Source organism: Rhinatrema bivittatum, chromosome 15 (genome assembly GCF_901001135.1).
Source record: "Rhinatrema bivittatum chromosome 15, aRhiBiv1.1, whole genome shotgun sequence".
NCBI classification, from domain to species: Eukaryota; Metazoa; Chordata; class Amphibia; order Gymnophiona; family Rhinatrematidae; genus Rhinatrema; species Rhinatrema bivittatum.
The window spans coordinates 44076772-44099083 of NC_042629.1; the positions used below are offsets into that span (position 1 = coordinate 44076772).

At 42.4% G+C, this 22312-nt stretch overlaps 1 protein-coding gene across 5 annotated transcripts in view; it reads right to left on the reverse strand.

Annotated features, from left to right (window-relative positions):
- Window positions 1-22312, reverse strand: part of MPZL1 (myelin protein zero like 1) — a 65451-nt gene that overhangs the window by 40722 nt on the left and 2417 nt on the right. For 4 of the 5 annotated variants that reach the window (XR_003852811.1, XR_003852812.1, XM_029578269.1 and 1 more), the window contains exon 2: window positions 772-935. Coding sequence is in view for 3 of the 5 variants with exons in the window: in XM_029578269.1 (XP_029434129.1) it covers window positions 772-935 (164 nt within the window). In the remaining 2 variants the exon portion in view is untranslated. Of the gene's footprint in view, window positions 1-771; window positions 936-1506; window positions 1632-22312 lie in introns of all 5 variants that reach the window. The other variant, XM_029578270.1, reaches the window with a different exon arrangement.

Below are 22312 nucleotides of genomic sequence, written 5' to 3' on the forward strand. Positions count from 1 at the left end.
GTTAGAAGTTGGACTGCATGTTTGGATTTTGTTTCTGTCTAGATTGCACTAGAAGCAAGTGGTGCTATCTGCCATGACATCCGCCTTTACCAAGTACCCCAGTAAACACATCTGTGGATCATGCCTCATTTGTGTGGCTATGTGAGTTATACTAGGAGGTACCCAAGTCAGCCAAGCCTAAGGGGTCTTGAGAATTTTCCCTTCCATGTCAGGAAACTGCCTGGAAGTAAAAATGTAAAAGCTTGGGGGAACTTTCTAATTTTTCTCACTTTGAGCCTTATTGGGGGTGGGGGGGGGGGAAGAATCCCCTTCCCTCTAATTTTTCCATCTCTACCAAGTTGCCTAGAGAACACATGATGGCTCCTTAGCTCTCCAAACAACCAAATGGAGCAAGGGCTACACAGACTTTTCTTAGCACTTTTTTCATTTGTATCCAAGATAACGTCACAAATAGACTACAAGAAGATTCACAATATAGAAATAAACTATACAAAACCCATGTTGGGGCTTCCCAAATCTGTTCTATTTGACTCACTATTTGAATTTCCAATAAATCTGCATGAGAAATTTGCACACACTAGAAACCTACACATACTCATTGTGGATATTCTGAAAACCCAATAGCTAGTTACACTGGCATAACTAGTTAGGTATTAACCTCCAGCTATTTAATGGAAAAAAACCCCTAACCTGATGTCATATTAATCATGTAAATGTAATCTGACATCATATAGACCTTCCTGAGGAAAAAATGAATGCAGGCCTTCTTACCGAGACAGGGCGCCCTCCAGCCTCAGGTTTGAAGATCCAGCTGACCGCTGTAGAACTGCTCACCACCTGTGTTGACTTGAAAGTACAGGGCAGCCTTGCTTGTGTCCCGTTCTCCACCAGGAGCTCCTGCGGTGTGTATACCTCAATTGCCTTCACTGCACACACTGCGAAGACAAAAGACACAATGTGAGCTTAGAAGGAAGAAAAGAAAGGAGTCTACATGTCCTGAAACTGCCTACCCACATGCTTCAGGGTAGAGAGAACTAGAAAAGCTGGGGATCTGATTACAAGAGCGTTTCCCAACCCTTTCCTGGAGGCACACCTATCTAGTCAGGTTTTCAGGATTGCCACAACGAATATGCATGAAACAGATTTGCATATATTGAGCCCCAGTGTATTCAACTCTCATGCATATTCATTAAACCTGACTGGGTAGTTGTGCCTCTAGGAGAGGGTTGGGAAAACATCCTGTCTGACCACGGGACTTCAGATATACAGTCAGACTTTTGGACAATTCTTAACAGTTTACATTTCATAAAAAACTACTTTAAAAAAAATGAAGAAATCTGCTTCTTTGTGTTGCAAGTCACCTCACTGCTATGAAGACGATGATCCCCTAAATGAGCTGCCAGAAAGAGGAGGTTATCCTCGGGCCTGCTTTCAACCCCTGAACTCAAGATGCGGAGTACTAACCATCTGTCTACTGTTAGATGAAGAGGGTTGGTAGAGGCTTACTGATTTCTCTAATTTATTCATCTGCAGCCAGATCCCTGCTGGGAACATCTGAATATTCAGTTTATAGACTTTGCTGCAAAGTTGTTATATAAAGATTTTCTGCGATTCTTTTGGTTTGTTCTTTTCTAAAGAAAAAAAAAATAGTGAATTTATGATTTGTCCACTTTCATTTATAGATGAAATGCTTCATCAACAATACTTACATTTTATAATTTTTTTTTTTCTTTTTAAAGAATTAGATGTTTGATATTTAGCCCAGACATGATGTTACGTACTGGCAGCAGATTACCAGAGAAGCCAGAACTGAGCAATCTAATTTTCAGCAAATAAAGTCCAACATGAGTCAAGCCCTAGTAACAGTGCACTGGGAATGCCAAACTGTTTAGAGCTGGAAAGCTAAAGCAGGGTCAGGCCTGACTAGTACATGGATGGGAGACCAGAGAAGATCAGGTGCTGTGGCTGCAAAAGGCAAACTATCGTACTACAATATCCTGCCAAAAATATCTCGGTGATTGATGTGGGGCCCTGAGTGCCTATGGGGTCAATTTCCAAAGAGCTTAGAATCCTAAATCAGTACCTTTGAGAAAACTGACCAAGGTTGAGCATGTAAATTTAGGAAACTATTTTCATTAGGTATCTAAATTGAGCAGTTATTGACGGGGGAAGGGTGCACAATTGGGACATGAAAATAAGTTAGGAGCCTACTTTGATTTTTCAGCAGTAGGCACCTATCTTAGGAGGCCAGAACTAGCTGAATGAATTGCAGGCCTCAGTTTAGGAAAAATTTCAGCTGAAAAAAACAAAAAACAAAAAAGAGAGAGACACAACAACTTGGGCATCTAGATGAAGTGCAGAGCATTTTTTTTTTTTTTGGCTCATTACCACCACAGAGTCAGAATGGATTTCAGCCATTTGGCTCCAATCAGTATACCTATGCATACATACCTTGTTTAGCATCAGATTTGACAACAAAATGATCTGCCCCTCTCCCGCCCCCCAAGGGAAGTTTCAAATAATTAGGAAATGCTTGTCTCCAAACATGCTTAGCAGAATTAGTGCAGCAGCAATGTCTTGCATTCTTTAACAACTGAAATATCATGAATAGGCAAAAAAAAACCCCCCAAAAAAAAAACACACAGGAGAACACGCAAAAATACATTATGATTGCTGCAAACCTGTTCATTAAACAGGTCATGGCAGTGCCCAGAGAAAAATACCACCTTGGAATACAAGTAATAAGCTTGTGTCATGCATGATATTACATGCGGAGTACAGGTCTACTTGATGTTGACAGACATGAATGAACTTGAGCACGCATCCAGTAAAAGCATCAGCTTCACTATGCTCTCAGAATCGATCAGGATTTACACCATTAAAAGTTAAGGTTTGTTTTCCACCTGATCAAATTACTGTTCCATGCATGGTACAATAAACAAACACACAAAACCAATACATACATAGTCCAGTCTGTACTGCAATCTACTAAGCTGTCACTAACATCATAGAACCAGGAGTAAGCAACTCCAGTCCTCAAGTGCCACATGCCGGTTAGATTTTCAAGATATTGAAAACTGAATATTCACGAGATGCATTTGCACGAACTTTTACTATTTATCTTATGCATGTTCAGGAGATCCACAATGAAAACCTGACTGGCTTGCAGCACTCGAGGACTGGAGGGGGTTTTTTTGTTTGTTTTTTTACTAAAGTAAACCAGACTGTAGAGATACCAAAAGTCTGATATTCAATAGAGAAGATCCAAACACAGTTAATGTATTCACTTAAGCTAATTAAATATTGCAAAATTCTTCAAACATATCTACAGAAAACTAAAGCTTGTCCTACTCTCTTCACATTTAAGAAAAAGCCAGAGTGAAGAATCAAGTCTTTAATCAGCTACAAATCTGAGAAGAATATTTAATTATATGTAGCATCAGTTTCAGAATGAGATCATAGAAACAGACAATGACGGCAGAAAAGGACCAATCAGTCCATCTAGTCTGCCCAGCAAGCTTATGTAAGCATCTGCCGCATCATACAGGTCAACCCCATATTTAGTTTCCCAAATCGTCAAAGTCAGGGCCCTTGTTGGTAGCTGTCTGAGTCCAATTTCCCATTCCCTCTTGCCGATTAAGCAGAGAGCAATGTTGGAGTTGCATCAGGCTTATTGGTTAAGGGCAGTAACCCGCCACACCAGCAAGTGACCTCCCCATGCACTCTTTTCCTTTATTTCCATCCTCTAACCTTTAGGGATCCATAGTGTTTATATCCCATGCCCCTTTGAAGTCTCTCACTTATTTAGTCTTCACCACCTCCTCTGGAAGAGCATTCCAGGCATCACTTCATAATCAGAAGGCATTCCACTCCAGTGAACAGAATTACTTTTAAACATGACAGCATAAAAAGATAACAGCCTATCTAGACTGCCCACCCACACAACTGGTCAGCTCTACAATTCCTACCACTCCACCAGAGATACCCTGTGCTTGTCTCATGCTTTCTTGAATTCAGATCCTGTCCTTGTCTCCACCACCTTCACTGGGAAGCTGTCCCATGTATGCACCACCCTTTCTATAAAGAAATGCTTCCTAAGATTTCTCCTCAGTCTATCCCCCCTTTACCTCCATTCCATGGTCCTTTTTTCTTCTCTCTGTTGAGAAACCCGCCTCCTGTGCATTGCTCTCTCTTCTCTCACAAGTTTAGATCTTTAAGCCTGTCCCAATAAGCTTTAATAAATACCACTGACCATTTTAATAGTCACCTTCTGGACCATCCTGTTTAAATCCTTTTGAAGGTGCAGTCTCCAGAATTGTACACAATATTCCAAAAGAGATCTCATGAGATTTTATAAGGGGCAATATCACTTCCTTTCTGCTGCTGACCATTCCTCCCCTTATGCAGACAAGCATCTTTCTGGCTTTTACCATCACCTTATCCGTTGAGATGAGATATGATCACCCCTGGTATCCTGCTCTCATTTTGTGCATAGAAGAATTTCACCCCATAGAAGAATTTCACTGCTCCCTTGGGTTTTTGCAGCCCAAATGCACGACTGCATTTTTTAGCATTAAATCTTATCTGTCAGACACTAGAACACTTCAAGCTTCGCTAGATCCCTCCCTCATATTTTCCACACCTCCCTGGCACAGATTTTGGTTATCATCCACAAAAAGGCAAACTTTTCCCCAATAGTCCTTCTGCATATCGCTTACAAAAGTACCAAAAAGAACCCTTCTAAGGACTGATCCCTGCAGCACACCCCTAGTAATGCTCCTTTCCTCATTCACTACCACTATCACCTCCCACTCAATCAGTTTTTAATCCAGTCACTTTAGAGCCCCTACCAAGGGCATTCCAGATTATTTATAAATTGCATATGTGGAACCCTGTCAAAGCCTTTACTGAAATCCAAGAATACTACATGTAATATTTTCCCAAGATGCAACTCTGGTCATCCAATCAAAGAAATTGATCTGGTATGACCACACATGTAGTATTATGTAGGGACGGAGGTCTGTTTGCCAAACTTCAAAAAACATCAGAAAGGCGGCTTTTTGGTTCCACCAGACCTTTGAGCAGCAGGGTTAAAGTTACCACCAGCTTGAGATCTGACTGTATTATAGTTGTGCATGCACTGTCTGTTGCAAGCAGGTCTTAACATCTGGGCATCAACACTTAACAGTGACATGTACATTTTGCTAGTACAGGGGTTGGGTGTGTTCTTTTATTGTCTGACTAGTTTTGATTGTATGATGCTTTGCAGTGTTTTGTTTGTACAGCATGCAGAAATGTATAAATGTTTTAGATAGATAGATACTTAAACTTTGTTCAGTCATCTACGATAGGCAAGGAATTGATTTGCTAAAGAAATAATTGCAACAAAAATATAGAATGGAAATTGGTAGGAATTAACCTCCTAAAGTGGATCCTAATAAAACAAACCAAAGTAATCCAGTGATTCAAGATGGTCACAGATAAAGATATGCTATAGCTAGGAGGTTGTCAACTGCCCTATGACTTTTCCACCATAACAACCCAAAAAAAGCACCAAAAGCTAAGAAACTGTTGGCATGGAAAGAACCAAAAGCAATTAGTACAAAGGGTGAAAAATAGATTAAAAAAAAAAGTAGTACAAGAAATTGGATCAGGAGAAAATTCCAAAATATTTATTTTCTCAGTACTTCAAATAAGGGATATTATGTACAACTGAAAAGATATGCAAACAGCTAAACTAATTTGGAAAAAGTATGCATAATGAATTCAATGAAAATAAAAAAGGAACTATATCAAAACAATCTCTAGTGCAGCAAGGTCTTCAACAGAAGTGGAAAATCAACACTGAACAAATTGAGACATTAAAAAAATATATTCAGCACTTTATTACAACACTTTGTACCGCATAAATCATAAAAACCACAGAATTCATAACATGGGCAAATGAACAACATGTTTGCACAACATTATGCAACAGTAACTTTTCAGCACAGGATATGAGAAATGTGTTCCAAATAATGCATTCCTGAAAACAAACTGTGATTAGATACAGGTTAAATATCCTGGAAATATAAATTAAAGAATCTGCAGAGCTGTGCTTACTAGAAACACACAAAGAATTAAAGAACAAAAAAAAATTAAATTTTGTGGGGGGGGGGGGAGGGGGGGTTAGCAATTAGCAAACCAAAAGGCATAACCAGCGAGCCCCTCCATCAGTGGAGGCTTGGCTTGCAGAACTGCAATCTCATATGATGAGATTTTTCAAGTAAACTTTGACCTTTCTATAGATTTCACAGACCATCAGGCTAAGGGACAAAAAGAATTGTGTCTTACTGCATCAGTTCTTTTTCTATTAATTCTCACACAAGCAGAGACTGCCAATGTTATCTACGCTAACCCTGAGTGCGAGCCATCTGTTACTGTTGTAACAGCCCCTCCAAACTGAAAAACACTAACAGAAGCCTTTAGTTTTGCCTTCCTCAGTTACAATTCTAATTTTGTGTCCATTCTACCAACTCAGATCTGGTTTACAGGAGTTAAAATGGTAAAGGATGGTGCAGATTAGTATGCAAATTAATAGTTGAGGTTTACTTGTATCTCTCTCTGAGTCAAGCCCACATGATGCATTACACATATACAAAGTACAACGGCATCAAAACACTCCCTCCCAGCAATATAAATCCATACTACAGCCTGACCCACCCCCCAGGGTTCAGGAACAGACTGACACTCCCTGCCAAACCCATACAAAAAACAAATATGTCCCCTTCCTAGCCTCCCCACTTGGCTTGGATTTAAATGCAAGCAGCCGGCAATGGCATTAACAAAAGAGGAGAAATACCAAGGCCAAACAAAGGGAGAATAGCTAAGACAGGTGATCTGCGGGACTTGTGAGAGAAATGAAAGCAGTTGAGCCACAGGGATGGAGGAGATCCGGCTACTGATGCTGGTGAATAATACCCGAAGCTGCTGCTTTGCCACCATCTGCTCGTCCATCTCTTCGGTTTTATTTTCTTCTCCCACTTCTTGGGCATCCAGGCAAAAAAGTGCTTTGGCAGAAATTCATGCTCAGAATACAGATGACCCTGGTTGTGGTCCCGTCCCCGAGAATCTGAATTGGTTCAGAATGGGATTGCTGGGAACACCACAGCACTCCAGCAACTTGAAATGCTAGCAGCCATGATAAGCTGAGCCACTGGACCTGGACAGCTCAACGAGTGCTCATATCCACCTAACTGTTCGTACAAATAGAACTGTATTATTGAAGTTAGTTTGAATATCACATTAAAAAAAATATGTCAGGTACGTAGAAGACTGATACAACTAGATTTAACTGATCCAGACTGGATCTTGGACTGTTTGCGCTATCCCTATGCTGTACAGTTTTACCCTGCAGAAATTCAACTCGCTGCTATTTTGGTTCTGCTTAAATACCTTCTTCCAAAGGCATTACCCTTCAATGCTCATTTATCAATTCTGCAGTGCTTCATAGTAATTTGAATGGAATTCCAGCTAGCTCCTCTGTAAGTCTGTTCTCCTGAAGCTTCTGCATTTTTGGCCTGCTGAAGGAGGCTCAGCCTGACCCGGCTCGGAGTTCTGCTCTGCCACTCAAAGGAATGCCACCTTTAGAACTTCTTTACATAAAGAATCATGAAGTCTATTTTAGACATCCAGCTGAAAATTCAAGTTTTAAAGTTGGTGGGTCCTTTTTATTTCAGCCCAGTAAACAATTTTGACTAAGTACAACTTCTAGGTGTTTGTTTATAAAAACAACAACAACAACAAAAAAAAGGTACAATGATATCTCTCCATATGATTCAAAGACTTTGGACAATGTGGGGAAAATGTTTTAACACGAAAGAATTAAAACAGGGTACCCTCCTCTAAATAAGTCAGAAAAAAAAAAAAAAAAAGGAGACAGTACTTTCAAGCTTACTGATTCTTTACTAAGAAGATGGTATATGCCTGGGAATAGCCTACCAGCAGAGGAGATAGATATGACTTCTTAGAACCAAAGCTGGGTAGGCTTGTCAAACATCCAAATATTGAAAATCCTTGAGATCTAGAAATATATCTCATGAGTCCAAGGTCTTTTCAGAGACTATAGGAGAGCGAGATAGAAGTCGAGACTGAAATGGATGAATTAAAAATACTTCTGAGTGCCTCTGCTCTTTTTTTGCTTTGGACAGAGGATAGAAGTTCTGGCCATGTGCTGATTTTCCTCAAAACTCTCCAACAAAAGGAGCAAATCAAAGGCAAAGCTTTAAATGAGCAGTGTACCAGACCACTTCAGCCCAGAGGGTCAGCCAAGGCTAATGGTCAGGCTGTAGTTTATTCAGGGTACCTAGAACGTGAACCGTTAATGGCATGGGTTATTGTTTAGCTATGAAGCTTCCCCCTCCAATATTTGTAACTTGCAGGAAACTTGGTGAAAGCTGTAGCCGTGATGCAGACAAATCAGCATCTGCTACTCATTCAGGCAATACTTTCAGCACTTCTGTGCTCACTTTGGCCAATAAGAGGAGGTGGTCTGCAATGGTCAGACCAAAGACTCAAGACAGATGCAAGATGCCTCTGTTTCTCCCATAGATTTAGTGTGACTGGTAACATAGGGACAACTCAATTATTTTCCCATTGCTACATGTTTAGCTAGAAGAGTCCTAGTAGCATAGTAATAATACAGTTGATAAGGACCAGTTGGGCTCTCCCAGTCTACTCAGTTATCCCTGTCATAGGATATCTCCCAGCTAGGGGGGCTGGTCTTCGCCCTTCCTTGCCCTTCTCATCTCCCATGGTGATAATGAGATCTCATAGCCCGCACTAAAATCAGAGTTAAATTTTAGCACAGATTTTATTTAACGTTCATATTAAAAGCAGGGGTCCCAATGGGTTGCAGGAAGCTGCCGACTTGAAAACAGGCCAGGAGTTAAAAAAAAAAAAAAAAAGTTGTGTGCTGCTTAACTCACCGGCCATTTTGATTGTTATTAAATCAAAATCTATCCTAAAAAAAAAGACAAAAGCTTCAAATGGAACAACCATATCCTTGACCTTCCAACCAACCACCTAAAAAAAAAATGAGTTGACAGAGAACTCCAAAGGGACTGATCGGGCCACTCCAAACTGGTCCTTCCTCCTTCAGCAGGCCAAACTCCCTCCCTCCAATTGGAGCCACCAAGCAGCAGAATCCTTCAAAAACATTAGCCAGGCCAGAGCAGAAGCACCCCCTTCCGTTCCCACCAATCTATCTACCAGCCTTAAAATATACAATAGCCCTGAGCCCTCCATATCCCTCCCTCACCCAGGGAACCCCAGACAGAAAAGTACCCTACCCTCTCCAGCAGGGTTGCAACCTTCTCGGAGAGCCAATTGGTCGAGCCACTGTCAGTTGTTAGTGAAAGGACCAATCCCCCCTTCAGAATTCTGAAAGGACAGCCTTCTGAAAGGGGATTGGGTCCTTTCACTGACAGGTGACAGTGAAGGGACAAATCAACTGCCAATAAGGGAACAGCCCTAAAAAAAGGTAGAGCCTTCTTTGGCTGGGGTAACCTGGCGGGGGCCAGGATTTGGAGAGCTCAAGGCTACCTTATTGTTTTGTGAAGGCTGGCAAATAGATGGGGAGTGGGCTTGGGGGTTCCCCTTCCAGCCCAGCCACTTTTTTTTTTAGGTGAGTGGAAGGGGATTCTGTTGCTTGGTGGTGCCAGTTGGAGGGAAGGCGCACTGGCCTAGCCCAACCCAATTGGGCCTCTGAAGGTAGAAGGATTGAGTTCTGCTCTGCTAGCTAATTTTTTATTTAGGCGGATGGGTGGGAGGTCAAATTCGGTGGCTCCAGTAGGAGCGAGGGGAGATTGGGTGGGGCTGAGCCAAGAAGGCAAATCCCCCCCCTCCCATGGGCTATTTGCCCCACTAATTTACCTAAAGGGAGTTTGGCCTGCTTAGGGAGAACTCGCCAACCCAACCCAAGTGGGGTTCAGTAGCTTCCTTTTACCGTGGGAACTTAAACTCCTGGTCAGAGGCAGCAGTTATTTAAAATATTTCTAGACTACTTAATGTTTCTAAGCTAAACTTTCCCCATAGTAAGGAGACGTAGGAGGGAGCTTCCCCACTAGCTTGCTTCCTTGCTAATGTTTTTTTACCCTGCAGTTAATGCATGGAGGCATGCCAACCTCGACACAGCTTTCTACTCCTGTTTTATCACAGGTTTTTTCAGCCTTAAAACCTATTGCATACCAGGACGAGGTAGGCGCCACAAAACATGCTAGAATGGGAGTAAAAAGCCATGCTAGGGTCAGCATGGCTTACTACATTGGCCCCCAATCAACTAGAAAGGACCTGACCCTCCTGATGTGCCCATTGGTGTCAGTTATAGTGCAAGAATAACCAAGATTAGTGAAGCCTAGTCAGACTATAGGAAAAAACAAATCAGCTGGTTCCTATATTTGTGCTTGCAGTGCACATAGGCAAACATCAGAAAGGAAGTCGATTTCCTTTGGGAGGATTTTATACCAGCAACTTCCAAGGACACCCACAAGATCTAAAAGCCTCATGCAGAAACTCTTTAGCACAACAAAAAGGACTGATAGTCTTTGGGGCTAATCACAGCCTGTTTCAGGTAGAGATGGACAGCCCCCATTGCCTGAAAGATAGCCAGCTACCGAACAAAGGGTTTATGGGGATAACTGCAAATATAATAGGAAAGAGAGAGCTGGGAGAGAATTTCCCTGGAAAGAAGGCAGTTCCTATGTAAAAGCAAGGTCCAGCCAAATGTTTTATTCAGTCAAGCCAAGAGGCCAAGCCTAAGGCTACCAAGTAGCCAACCAAGAACCTTCCTCAAGATGTCCTATTCCTGTAGGCTAAGATTCAAGAATCACCTTCTCACTCGAGGCAGATGGAACCAGCACCTTTAGGATACATCTCAGTCCCATATTCTGGGCTAACACTGTTCCCTAGTGTTAGCCTTGCCCTTTTCCATCATGGTAGAGTATGAAGAATTCAGACTGTGCTCTCTGCAACAGAGCACAACCCAGAAAAGCAGAAATCATCTTCAGCCATTCTCCATCATAAAGGATGCATCAGGAGATCCATCTCATGGTACCAGTTAAGAGTAAGAGATATGAGTCAAACTGTGCTTGTAGTAAGTTCTGCCCAGAAGATGTGGTACTTATATTTTTGCCCTTCACTATAAGAACCATCTCTCTCCTCCAGTGAATCATCAGTCTGGCAGAATCAGGATGGTTCATACATTGGTCTCCTTTGGTTTTGTTTTTTTAAAGCAATTCTGAGCTCAGGAACCAGCACGGATTTAAATGCAAGACTACACCTCTAGCTGCAACAACTTTGACTGACTCTTACCACTTATGCCATTTTCTTTTTCCTTTGCTGTACTGTGTCAATAGATTAAACATTTGGTGGAATACTGACCCAATATACATCATATGCTTATTAGCCCATTTCAGTGGGAAATCTGCCCATGTGTTCGAATCAGCAAATTATCAGATTTTTTTTTTAAAATTTAATTTGCTAATCTACATGTTCTCCAAGCAAATTGATTCCTCGATATTGGCTAGACCTACTGGGTTTGCAAACATATCATCTGCAAAAAGACACAATGAATTCTGAAGATTCCACCAGAATCTCTATTTACTGAGAGATCTTAATAGCTAGTGCTTCCACTGTTTATAGGAATACCAGGTAAGTGGATAACCCTGCCTTTATTTTTATTTTAAATATTTATTCTTATATTCTACCTTTTAAGCACTTCAAGGTGGATTACATTCAGGTACAGTAAGTATTTCCCTGTCCCCAGTGGACTTACAACCTAAATTTGTACTTAAGACAATGGAGGGTGATGTGACTTGCCCAAGATCACAAGGAGAAGCCACTGCTCTAACTACTAGGCTACTCCTCTATTATGCCTCTTTTCGGAAGATTCCATTAACTAAAATCATTGCCACTGGGTAGTGATACAGTAATTTTAATCCATTTAGTGTCTCCTTTCATGCTAAGTTCCTCCAGCACCCAGAATATATTCCTTTTAACCTTATCAAAGGCTTTTCCTACATTTATGCTAATTACAAAATGTGCAGATCTTTGTTAATTAGCATAAATGCAACATGTCTGACACATTCAGCCTGATCTTCCTTAACTAGAACTAGTATCACATTTTAAATTCTTCTTGCCAAATCTTAATGTTTTGGTTAATCAAGGTGAGAGGCCTGTAAGACTGGCATTTTTGTATCCCTGTATAAGAACAACATGCCATACTGGGTCAGACCAAGGGTCCATCAAGCCCAGCAGCCTGTTTCCAACAGTGGCCAATTCAGGCCACAAGAACCTGGCAAGTACCCAAAAACTAAGTCTATTCCATGTTACCGTTGCTAGTAATAGCAGTGGCTATTTTCTAAGTCAACTTAATTAATAGCAGGTAATGGACTTCTCCTCCAAGAACTTAGCCAATCCTTTTTTAAACACAGCTATACTAACTGCACTAACCACATCCTCTGGCAACAAATTCCAGAGTTTAATTGTGCATTGAGTAAAAAAGAACTTTCTCCAGTTAGTTTTAAATGTGCCCCATGCTAACTTCATGGAGTGCCCCCTAGTCTTTCTATTATCCAAAAGCGTAAATAACCGATTCACATCTAGACCTCTCTTGATTATAAACACCTCTATCATATCCCCCCTCAGCCGTCTCTTCTCCAAGCTGAAAAGTCCTAACCTCTTTAGTCTTTCCTCATAAGGGAGCTGTTCCATTCCCCTTATTTTGGTTGCCCTTCTCTGTACCTTCTCCATCGCAATTATATCTTTTTTGAGATGCGGCGACCAGAATTGTACACAGTATTCAAGGTGCAGTCTCACCATGGAGCGATACAGAGGCATTATGACATTTTCCATTTTATTCACCATTCCCTTTCTAATAATTCCAAACATTCTATTTGCTTTTTTGACTGCCGCAGCACACTGAACTGACGATTTCAATGTGTTATCCACTATGACGCCTAGATCTCTTTCTTGGGTTGTAGCACTTAATATGGAACCTAGCATTGTGTAACTATAGCATGGGTTATTTTACCCTATATGCATCACCTTGCACTTATCCACATTAAACTTCATCTGCCATCTTGATGCCCAATTTTCCAGTCTCACAAAGTCTTCCTGCAATTTATCACAATCTGCTTGTGATTTAACCACTCTGAACAATTTTGTATCTGCAAATTTGATTATCTCACTCGTATTTCTTTCCAGATCATTTATAAATGATTTGAAAAGTAAGGGTCCCAATACAGACCCCTGAGGCACTCCGCTGCCCCCTCCCTTCCACTCAGAAAATTGTCCATTTTATCCTTCTCTGTTTCCTGTCTTTTACCCAGTTTGCAATCCACGAAAGGACATCGCCACCTATCCCATGACTTTTTACTTTTCCTAGAAGCCTCTCATGAGGAACTTTGTCAAATGCCTTCTGAAAATCTAAGTATACTACATCTACCGGTTCACCTTTATCCACCTGTTTATTAACTCCTTCAAAAAAGTGAAGCAGATTTGTGAGGCAAGACTGGCCTTGGGTAAAGCCATGCTGACTTTGTTCCATTAAACCATGTCTTTCTATATGTTCTGTGATTTTGATGTTTAGAACACTTTCCACTATTTTTCCTGGCACTGAAGTCAGGCTAACCGGTTTGTAGTTTCCCAGATCACCGCTGGAGCCCTTTTTAAATATTGGGGTTACATTTGCTATCCTCCAGTCTTCAGGTACAATGGATGATTTTAATGATAGGTTACAAATTTTTACTAATAGGTCTGAAATTTCATTTTTTAGTTCCTTCAGAACTCTGGGGTCTATACCATCCGGTCCAGGTGATTTACTACTCTTCAGTTTGTCAATCAGGTCTACCACATCTTCTAGGTTCACAGTGATTTGGTTCAGTCCATCTGAATCATTACCCATGAAAACCTTCTCCAGTACGGGTACCGCCCCAACATCCTCTTCATTAAACATTATCTTCTCTAAGTGCCCCTTTAACTCATCAATCCTGTATATCCTAGGTGTAATTGAGGCCATGTTTAGAATTCATGTTCACAAGATCTGATACATCACTATTTTACAAAAGATAGAGAAAGAATGGAAGAATGGCAGAGGATATCATTCTCTACATTGCACATGTGCTTTATTTAAAATTATTTTTCTTCCAAAATTATGTATCCCTTAAAAATGTTGCCCTATTCATTGGTTAAACAGACAAAAATCAAATGATATCAAAATCTGTATTTTTAAAATGTACCTGGTGCTCCAAGAAATCTAGGATTAGATTCACAAAATTGACTCAGGTAAAAGCAAGTTTGCTTACCGTAAACAGTGTTTCTGTAGATAGCAGATTGAATTAGCCATGCTGTCATGGGAGTCCCAAGCTCCCTATCACGCTAAATAGCACAGTACACACCATGTTCTTCACCAATTGAAAGGGTATTTACTGAGTCCTTGTATCCCAGGTAACTCTCTCTTTTTTTTTATAGCGTGATCTTAGTGGTGGATAGTGCAGAGTAGGATTAATGAACGACAGAGTGTAGTACGGCTTTGCCCACAGCCGCATCTGCTGCCATCTGTTGATCTACACAATAGTGAGAGGTGAAAATGTGTAAAGATGACCATGTTGCTGCTTTACAAATGTCAATAGGCTGGATTCCACAGAGGTGCGCCACCAAGGCCGCCATCGCTCGTACTTGATGTGCGTTCGGATTACAGGTTAGAACTACCTTTCGCTTGTGGTAACAAAACTGGATACATTGAGCAATCCAACTAGAAATAGTTTGTTTTGCTACCGGGAGCACTGGAGCATTTGGATTAAATGAGAAACAAATGTGATGCTCTGGAAGCAGAATGTGTTCTAGATTTGTAATAAGCCAATGCATGTAGAAGTTTCTCTCTATCATTACGATGCGGTTTAGGTAAAAGGATAGGTAACTCTATGGTTTGATTTAAATGGAATTGTGAAACCACCTTTGGCAAAAAGGAGGGATGAGTTTGCAGGATCACCTTGTTATGGTGGAATTGCAAATAGGGACTGTAATGCACCAGTGCTTGAAGTTCACTGACTCTTCGCGTTGACGTTACCGCGACCAGGTAAACCACTTTCCACGTGAGATATTTTATGTGCGTGGATTCAATTGGCTTGAATGGAGGTAGCATAAGTTGTTCCAGGACAATATTGAGGTCCCAGGATATCGGTGGTTTGGTGACTGGAGGTCACAAACGTATGAGACCTCTGAAAAATTTGGATACTACTGGATGCATCGAAATGGGTTGACTTCCATGCGGTCTATGGTATGCTGCTATAGCACTGAGATGTACTCTAATTGAAGAGGTGGCGAAACCAGCTGTGTATAGGGTGTGGAGATAGTCCAAGAGTGTCTCCGGTGAACAATCTATGGGTTGGAAATCATGAGTTAGACACCACTTGGGATAACATTTCCACTTGAAACTGTAGTTACGGGTTGTGGACGGTTTTTCTAGAGTGTAACAATATGTCCTGAGCCGCTATGGATATACCCTACTCAATCAAAAGGAGCCGTTCAACCGCCATGCCGTCAAGTGGAGGGATGCTTGCATCGGATGCAAGAGCGTCCTTCTAACACTTGAGGTGGTAGTGTGAATGATTCGTCGATGGACAGATCGAGAAGGTAAGTGTACCACGGTTGTCTGGGCCAAGCTGGTGCCACTAAAGTCAGCTGTGCCGCGTCCCATATGCACTTTTGTATAGTCTTCGTGATAAGTGGAATTGGAGGAAAGGCATACATGAAAGGTTCTGTCCAAGGAATCAGGAAAGCTTCTTGCGCTACTCTGCGATTGCTGCTCCAAACAGAGTAGAAGCGAGGTACTTTTGTGTTGTGTTCTGTAGCGAACAGATCTATTGAGGGTGTTACCCATTTCTGAAAGATGGTTAATGCCACCTGGTGATTCAATTCCCATTTGTGAGGGTAGAAAATCCGACTGAGCCTGTCCGCCCGAGTGTTCACCACACCTGGTAGGTATGTGGCCTGTACCTGTATACAGTGCCGATGTGCTTGGTCTAGAATCTGAACTCTCTCCTTGCACAGTATCCAGGAACCGGACCCGCCTTGTTTGTTTATATAAAACATGACTACTTGATTGTCGGTATATACCATGATCCGTCGTCCCTGTAGATGAGGGAGGAATGTGCCAATTGCATTCTTGATTGCTTGGGAGTTCCAGCAAGTTGATGTGTAGGAGCTGTTCTTGTGGGGTCTATAACCCTTGAGTCTGCAATTGATCCAAATGCGCTCCCCATCCTTTGTGGGAGGCATCGGTGGTCAGGACTGCATTGTGTCGAGGTGGGGTAAACAATGCTCCTTTTGTTAGTGTTCTGGGTTTCAACCACCAGTCCAAATCTTTTATCATTTCTGCAGTGAGGGCTATTTGCTTCGCGAGAGGTTGCGAATGTTGTTTCCACTGCCTTTTCAGTCCCCATTGCAAGCGGTGCATGTGTAATCTTGTGTTGGGAACTGTATAGATGGCTGCTGCCATGTGTCCCAGTGCTGTGAGAACTTGGCGCGCCGGACGTGGTGTTAGGCGGAGAGATCGTAATATCCGACACATCTCCACTCTCCTGTCTCGAGGAAGAAATGCTCGTGTCCTGATGGTATCCAAGCGGGCGCCAATGAATTGAAGAATCTGCGTTGGCTCGAGAATAGATTTCTGAAAATTGACCAATATCCCCAGACGATCCAAGCACTGAAGTGTCTGGTGTAGATGGTGGTGGAGCGTTTCAGGATGCGATGCCACTAACAGCCAGTCGTCCAGATAGGGAAAAATGCAGATGCCTAGCTTCCGTAGATGCGTCACCACTACTGCCATGCATTTTGTGAAAACTCTGGGGGCCGCCGAGAGAACAAATGGGAGGACCTTGTATTGATAATGTTGGTTCTGAAATTGGAAGGAGAGGCATCGCCACGAAGAGGGGATGACTGATATGTGCGTGTAAGCATCCTTCAGATCGATGGAACACATCCAGTCGTTGGGTTGTAGAAGTGATAGAATATTCTTTAAGGATACCATCTTGAATTTTTCTTTGGTTACGTGTTTTTTGAGCTCCCGCAGATCTAAAATTGGCCGGTGACCTCCTGTCTTTTTTGGAATGAGGAAGTAGGGTGAATAAAAACCCTTGTGTCGGTGGGAAAGGGGAGAGGAATTACCTGAAGCTGAGCTCCATTCCAGCGATCTGTCCGGGGGTTCTTTTCAGGCCCCGACGGTCAGTAAAGTGCACATCTGAACTTTGTTTCCTGACGTCATCTCGGCTCGACTGAGGAACTATAAAGCCCGCCCATCTGCGGCGCGCAGCCAATGCCGGCACGCGGCTTTTGAGTTGAAACGCTAAAATTTTGAATTAAAGAAAGAGAAGTTTGGGGACTTTAAATCCTCTCTTGCGTATTACCACCTGCCCGGGTGATACCCGAGCGTCAGATCCAAGACTTTAAGAAGCTATCGGTGATATGTAAGTAGTGCCTGGTGGCATAAATCTTTAAATGCCTCATTCAGTTAGGAAACGGAGGGCCAAAGAGAAAGAGGCCCTGTCGGGATCACAAAGCGTTATTGGCCCAATGGACGCACATATACACCGTGATACTGAAAAACCGGGTGAAGGCTCGCTGAGAGTGGGACGGGAGAAAGATTTAACTGACTCCTCTCCAGAGTTATATACCACCCTATCCCCGGTAGAGCGGAGCCCCCCAAAGCAACCCTGCTGAGACAAGGCCTGAAACCCCATTGTTAGACCACCTGGAATTGGGAGATTCCCATATCCTGGGTGCTCAAGGGGGTGAAACATCGCAGGCCTATGTTTGTCTCCCTACTTTATCATCAGGTGCTGGAGGTGGAAATGATATTCCATTGGAGAGGAATAATGGGGAGAAAGAAGTGCTTCCTCAGCTTATAAAACTAGAATTGTTGAAACCAACAAATATTTCTCTTGAATCAATTTGGGACGCTATACAGGCATTGAATTTGAATATTTATAACCAGATGGCTCCAGTTCACTTATATGTGGGGAAAATGGTAACATGTATTGAGAAGGTTGAAAGAGAAATAATAGAGAAAGAGAGTATTTCTAAAATTAATGTAGAATTGGGAAATACCGTCTGGCTCCAAAATGCCCTAATGAAAGAAAATATTTTGAATTCTAGATTAGAAAATATGGAGAATGTATTAAGGGGTAGGAACTTTCGGTTTATTAATTTCCCCAAGAGTCAAATCATATCCCCAAAGGAGATGTGGAAGAAATATATGATAGAAATATTAAAGATTTCTGATCAGGCTATACCTGTAACAACGAGGATATATTATATACCACCTATTAAAGATAAGAATCCCGTTAATGATAAAGAAACTAATAAAATATTTAGTGTTGATCCATTACAAATGAATATGACTGAAATATTGGAAACATCTTATAAAGACCAGGTTACCCCAGCTACATTGGTGGTAACATTTTTGCTTGAGTCAGATAAAGAGTGGACATTAAAAATGTTTTTCAGACATAGAACAGAAAAATTTCTAGGTCTCAAAGTGAATGTATTTCCTGATTTATCAAAAGTCACTCAAAAAAGAAGGAAACAGTTCCTTTTGTTGAGACCTAGAGTATTGGAAATTGGGGCTATGTTCCTGTTAAAATATCCCTGTAAGTGTCTTATAAAATATCAAGGGATGTCATATGTTTTTTATCAACCTAATCAACTGTTTTTTTGGTGGGGAAAAATATATTTTCAAGAACCTCTTCTCCCATAGAATGAATATAAAGTCCGCTAATGAGTAATTAAGTATCCAGAACCATCTTTTAGCTTCCTTTTCCCCATTTAATTCTAAATTGTAAAGCACAATTTGTTTATTTTTCCTTAGATTGTGTGTCTTGAAATCTGGTAATTGTGGACTTTGATTTGAGTTCAAAATGTATAATTTTCCTTATTAATGATCTAATATTTCTGTTAAAGAAGTTGGATGTCTCTTTTTTCAAACAAGAAGGCATTCTTGAATAATTGTTAAACTTATAAAAATAAAATTTAAAAAAACCCTTGTGTCGAGCATAAGGTAGAATCAGATGGATTGCTCGTTGTTTCTGAAGGGATAGTATCTCTTCCCGTAGTAGTGATTGTGGGAAATACGCGCTTGCCAGCAAGCCATTTCATCAGGTTTAAACACTAACTTCCCTTCTCCCTGACATTTGCCTGAATAAAAGCATCACTTGTGCTTAAGCCTCTCTGCCTAGGAAAGGATACCTGACTTCATGTATTTCTCTGGCTTATAATTAATCCTGTTAGCCTGAAAGTAGGGCTGGGTGTTCCCTAGTCAGAGGCAGGACAAAGTCAGGAGGTATAGATTTCAGCAGCCAATGATATGATCCGTGCACACCCCCTGAGCCAAAACCAATAGTGTAAGGACTCGTCTGTTGCTATGGGAAAGTAGCCAATCATGTAATGACACATCATCTGCCTTTGTATGAATGTACAATAAAAGAGAGTGCTACACTGTGCTCAAGCCCTTTTGACCTGCCTGCCATGAGAGCTGCCTCAAGTGTCTTCTTTGCCTCCATACGCTACAGTGATTGATGTGAATGTTGTACTTTGCAGACAGGATGAGGGAGTTAAAGTTTTGTCACAAACTGTAGTTGGTATCCCCTTTCCACTACTTCCAGAACCCACTGGTCTGATGTTATCTTCTTCCATTCGACTAACCGAGTCGTGATTCTGCCCGGCAGATATAAATGGGTTAATGGTGGCAGTCTCTCTTAAAAAGAGGACTGTGGCTTGGCGGAAGACGTAGCTTGTTGATTCTGTGGGCATTGCCCTCATGGGCAGCCCCTATGCTGCTATGCTTGATTTTGTGGTTGTTGTTGAGCCCGCTGCGGTGGAAGATAAGGTTGAGGTCGATAGGACGAGTACTGTCGCATCGGCCTAGTCGGATAGGTCTGTCTACGCCCTGGAGTGTAGTATTTTCTTTGTGATGAAAATCTGGATGGCTGAGTCAGGGACTGGACTGCTACTGCCTGCTCCTTTAAGTTTGCTACTGTCTCTTGGAATTTATCCCCAAGGAGATTATCCCCCTTACAAGGGAGACTGGACAATGTAAAACTGATGTTGTTGAATGTGTGCAGACAACATTGCTCCCTGAAAAGACTTGCGGGCAAACTCATCAAGGAGCTTTTGATCCTTACCTGGTGGGACCGAGGCATGCAGTTTGGATCTTTTGGCCCTCTACATCGCCGATTCCACCACCAGTGAGGAGTGTGGAAGTTGCTGGACCGAATAGCAAGGATCATTCTTCATTCTAAACTTTAAGTCCGTTTTTCTTGACACGGCTGGAATGGAAAATGGTGTTTCCCACGACTTGTCAAGGGACTGAATTTAAGATCTTATGCGATGGCAAGGATGTCTGTTCCGCCGGTACGTCAAAGATCTTGAGTAAATCTAAGGTGTCCGCCCGAAGATCATGCAGCTTCTGTATTTCTAGATTCAGCAGCAATCCAACTTTTTCCAGGAACTTTGGATAGGATAGATCCTCCGGAGAAGAGTATGGTTCCGTGGGATCAGATGAATCCCGTGGAAGAGGACGGTGATGTTGGAGGGGAGTTCGGATCCGTAGCATACCCCGGTTCCTGGTGAACGGGTGCCAGCACCGCTGGAGGTGGTGTTCGTTCTTTTACCGGTGGCGTCGGCGCCTCCACCTGGGAGGACAATGGGGACGAATGTGGTGCTTCACTGCCCGCTGGTGAAGTCAGCATGTCAAACGACGCTTGCATGACTCCGAAAGTCAGAGGGGGCTAGCAAAAGCTGCATAAATTTCTCTTTTGTCTGAGACAGCATTTTTGGTTTGGTGCCGAGTCTGGCTGGTTGAGGCGGTGGAGGGTGTAACCCATGAGGAGACTCAGCTTTCCTTCTTTTCCGGTGTGGTCCCTGTGGGAATTCGTCAGTCATGCCATGCCATGCCTGGACGATGCATTAGAGCAGATCCTGACCAATGAGCAGGACCACCATGAAGAGGAATGGGATGTGGTCTGACCTCATTCCTCACCCGATGGTAGGAGGTCCCTGGAAGAATGACTACTCCTGGAAGCAGCCTTCCGTGCTCGGGGACGTGGATGAGTCGATGGTATCATAGGCTGCGATCCCGATGCAGCAATTTTGACCCGGTTGCATCGGGAGCGGTCCAGATGGCCTGGCTGGTGCTCTGTGTGCTTCTCTCGACGCCTTATGCGCAGTTGCCGGCGTCAATTGCGTCACTCCCGACACTTTATGCACCAATCTCGATGCTTCACTTTGGGAGTGCTTCGGTCCCGATGCTCCCGATGAAGGATGCGTCGCTCCCGATGCATGCAATGTCGACACTAGCGGAGTCAATTCCGGCGCAATTTTTGATCAGGGCAGTGAGGGCATCTTCTTAGACGCTACTGACGTCGGCCTCGGTGATGGACATAATCTTTTCGCAGGTACATTTCTTGAACCTGGAAGGTGTGGGAGGAGTCATTCTCTTTTGGCTGAGGAGAACCACGAAGCCCCGCGTGCGATCCCCCGCGCGGAAAGAAGAGACTGAGGAGAATCTCTACTGCTGTGCGGGAAAGCAGGCGCAGCCGCACAGAGCAAAGCTCTGTATTCTACTTCTGAAGCTCTGCCTCCTGGGCCCTGAAGGACAGGTCCCATGACAGCATGGCTAATTCAGCCCTGCTATCAATGGGAAAAAAGTGGGCGATTTGGCTTTAACCTATCTCTGAATATAATGTTGCATGCCAGCTTCAAATCTAGATGGGAATGGTTGTTCAGGGAATATAAATGTAGTGCTCTGGAATGTTTAAAGAAAAATAGTGAAACCATATTTCTTAAAAATGTGCATGCCATCCACCACAGCATAAAATCCTCATCCATATTAGAAACACCATTCATGTAAGCTGGTTATCATAGCATATGGTGGGGCTAGAGGCTTGATGCCTCCTCTCTTTTGCCTCCAAGTGGGGGGGGGGGGGGGGGAGACACCTTTGACAAGTATAGGAAACTGTCCTTTCCTTGTGGAAGCAAAAAGAAATTAATGTGATTGTGGAAACATTAGATTTTGATAACGTTTTTCTGTTTAGAGAAAAATGTGATATTCCAAAGCAGTATTTGAATGCATACCTACAAGTAAGGAACTTTGAAGTCTCATTGATGAATAACTTCTTAGCTCTCTATAAAAAGGAAAATATAAAAATCAAATTGAATTTCTTGACGGTTAACTTCAGTTGATATGCTCTGTGTTTGAAAAAACTCTCTCATCCTCTAG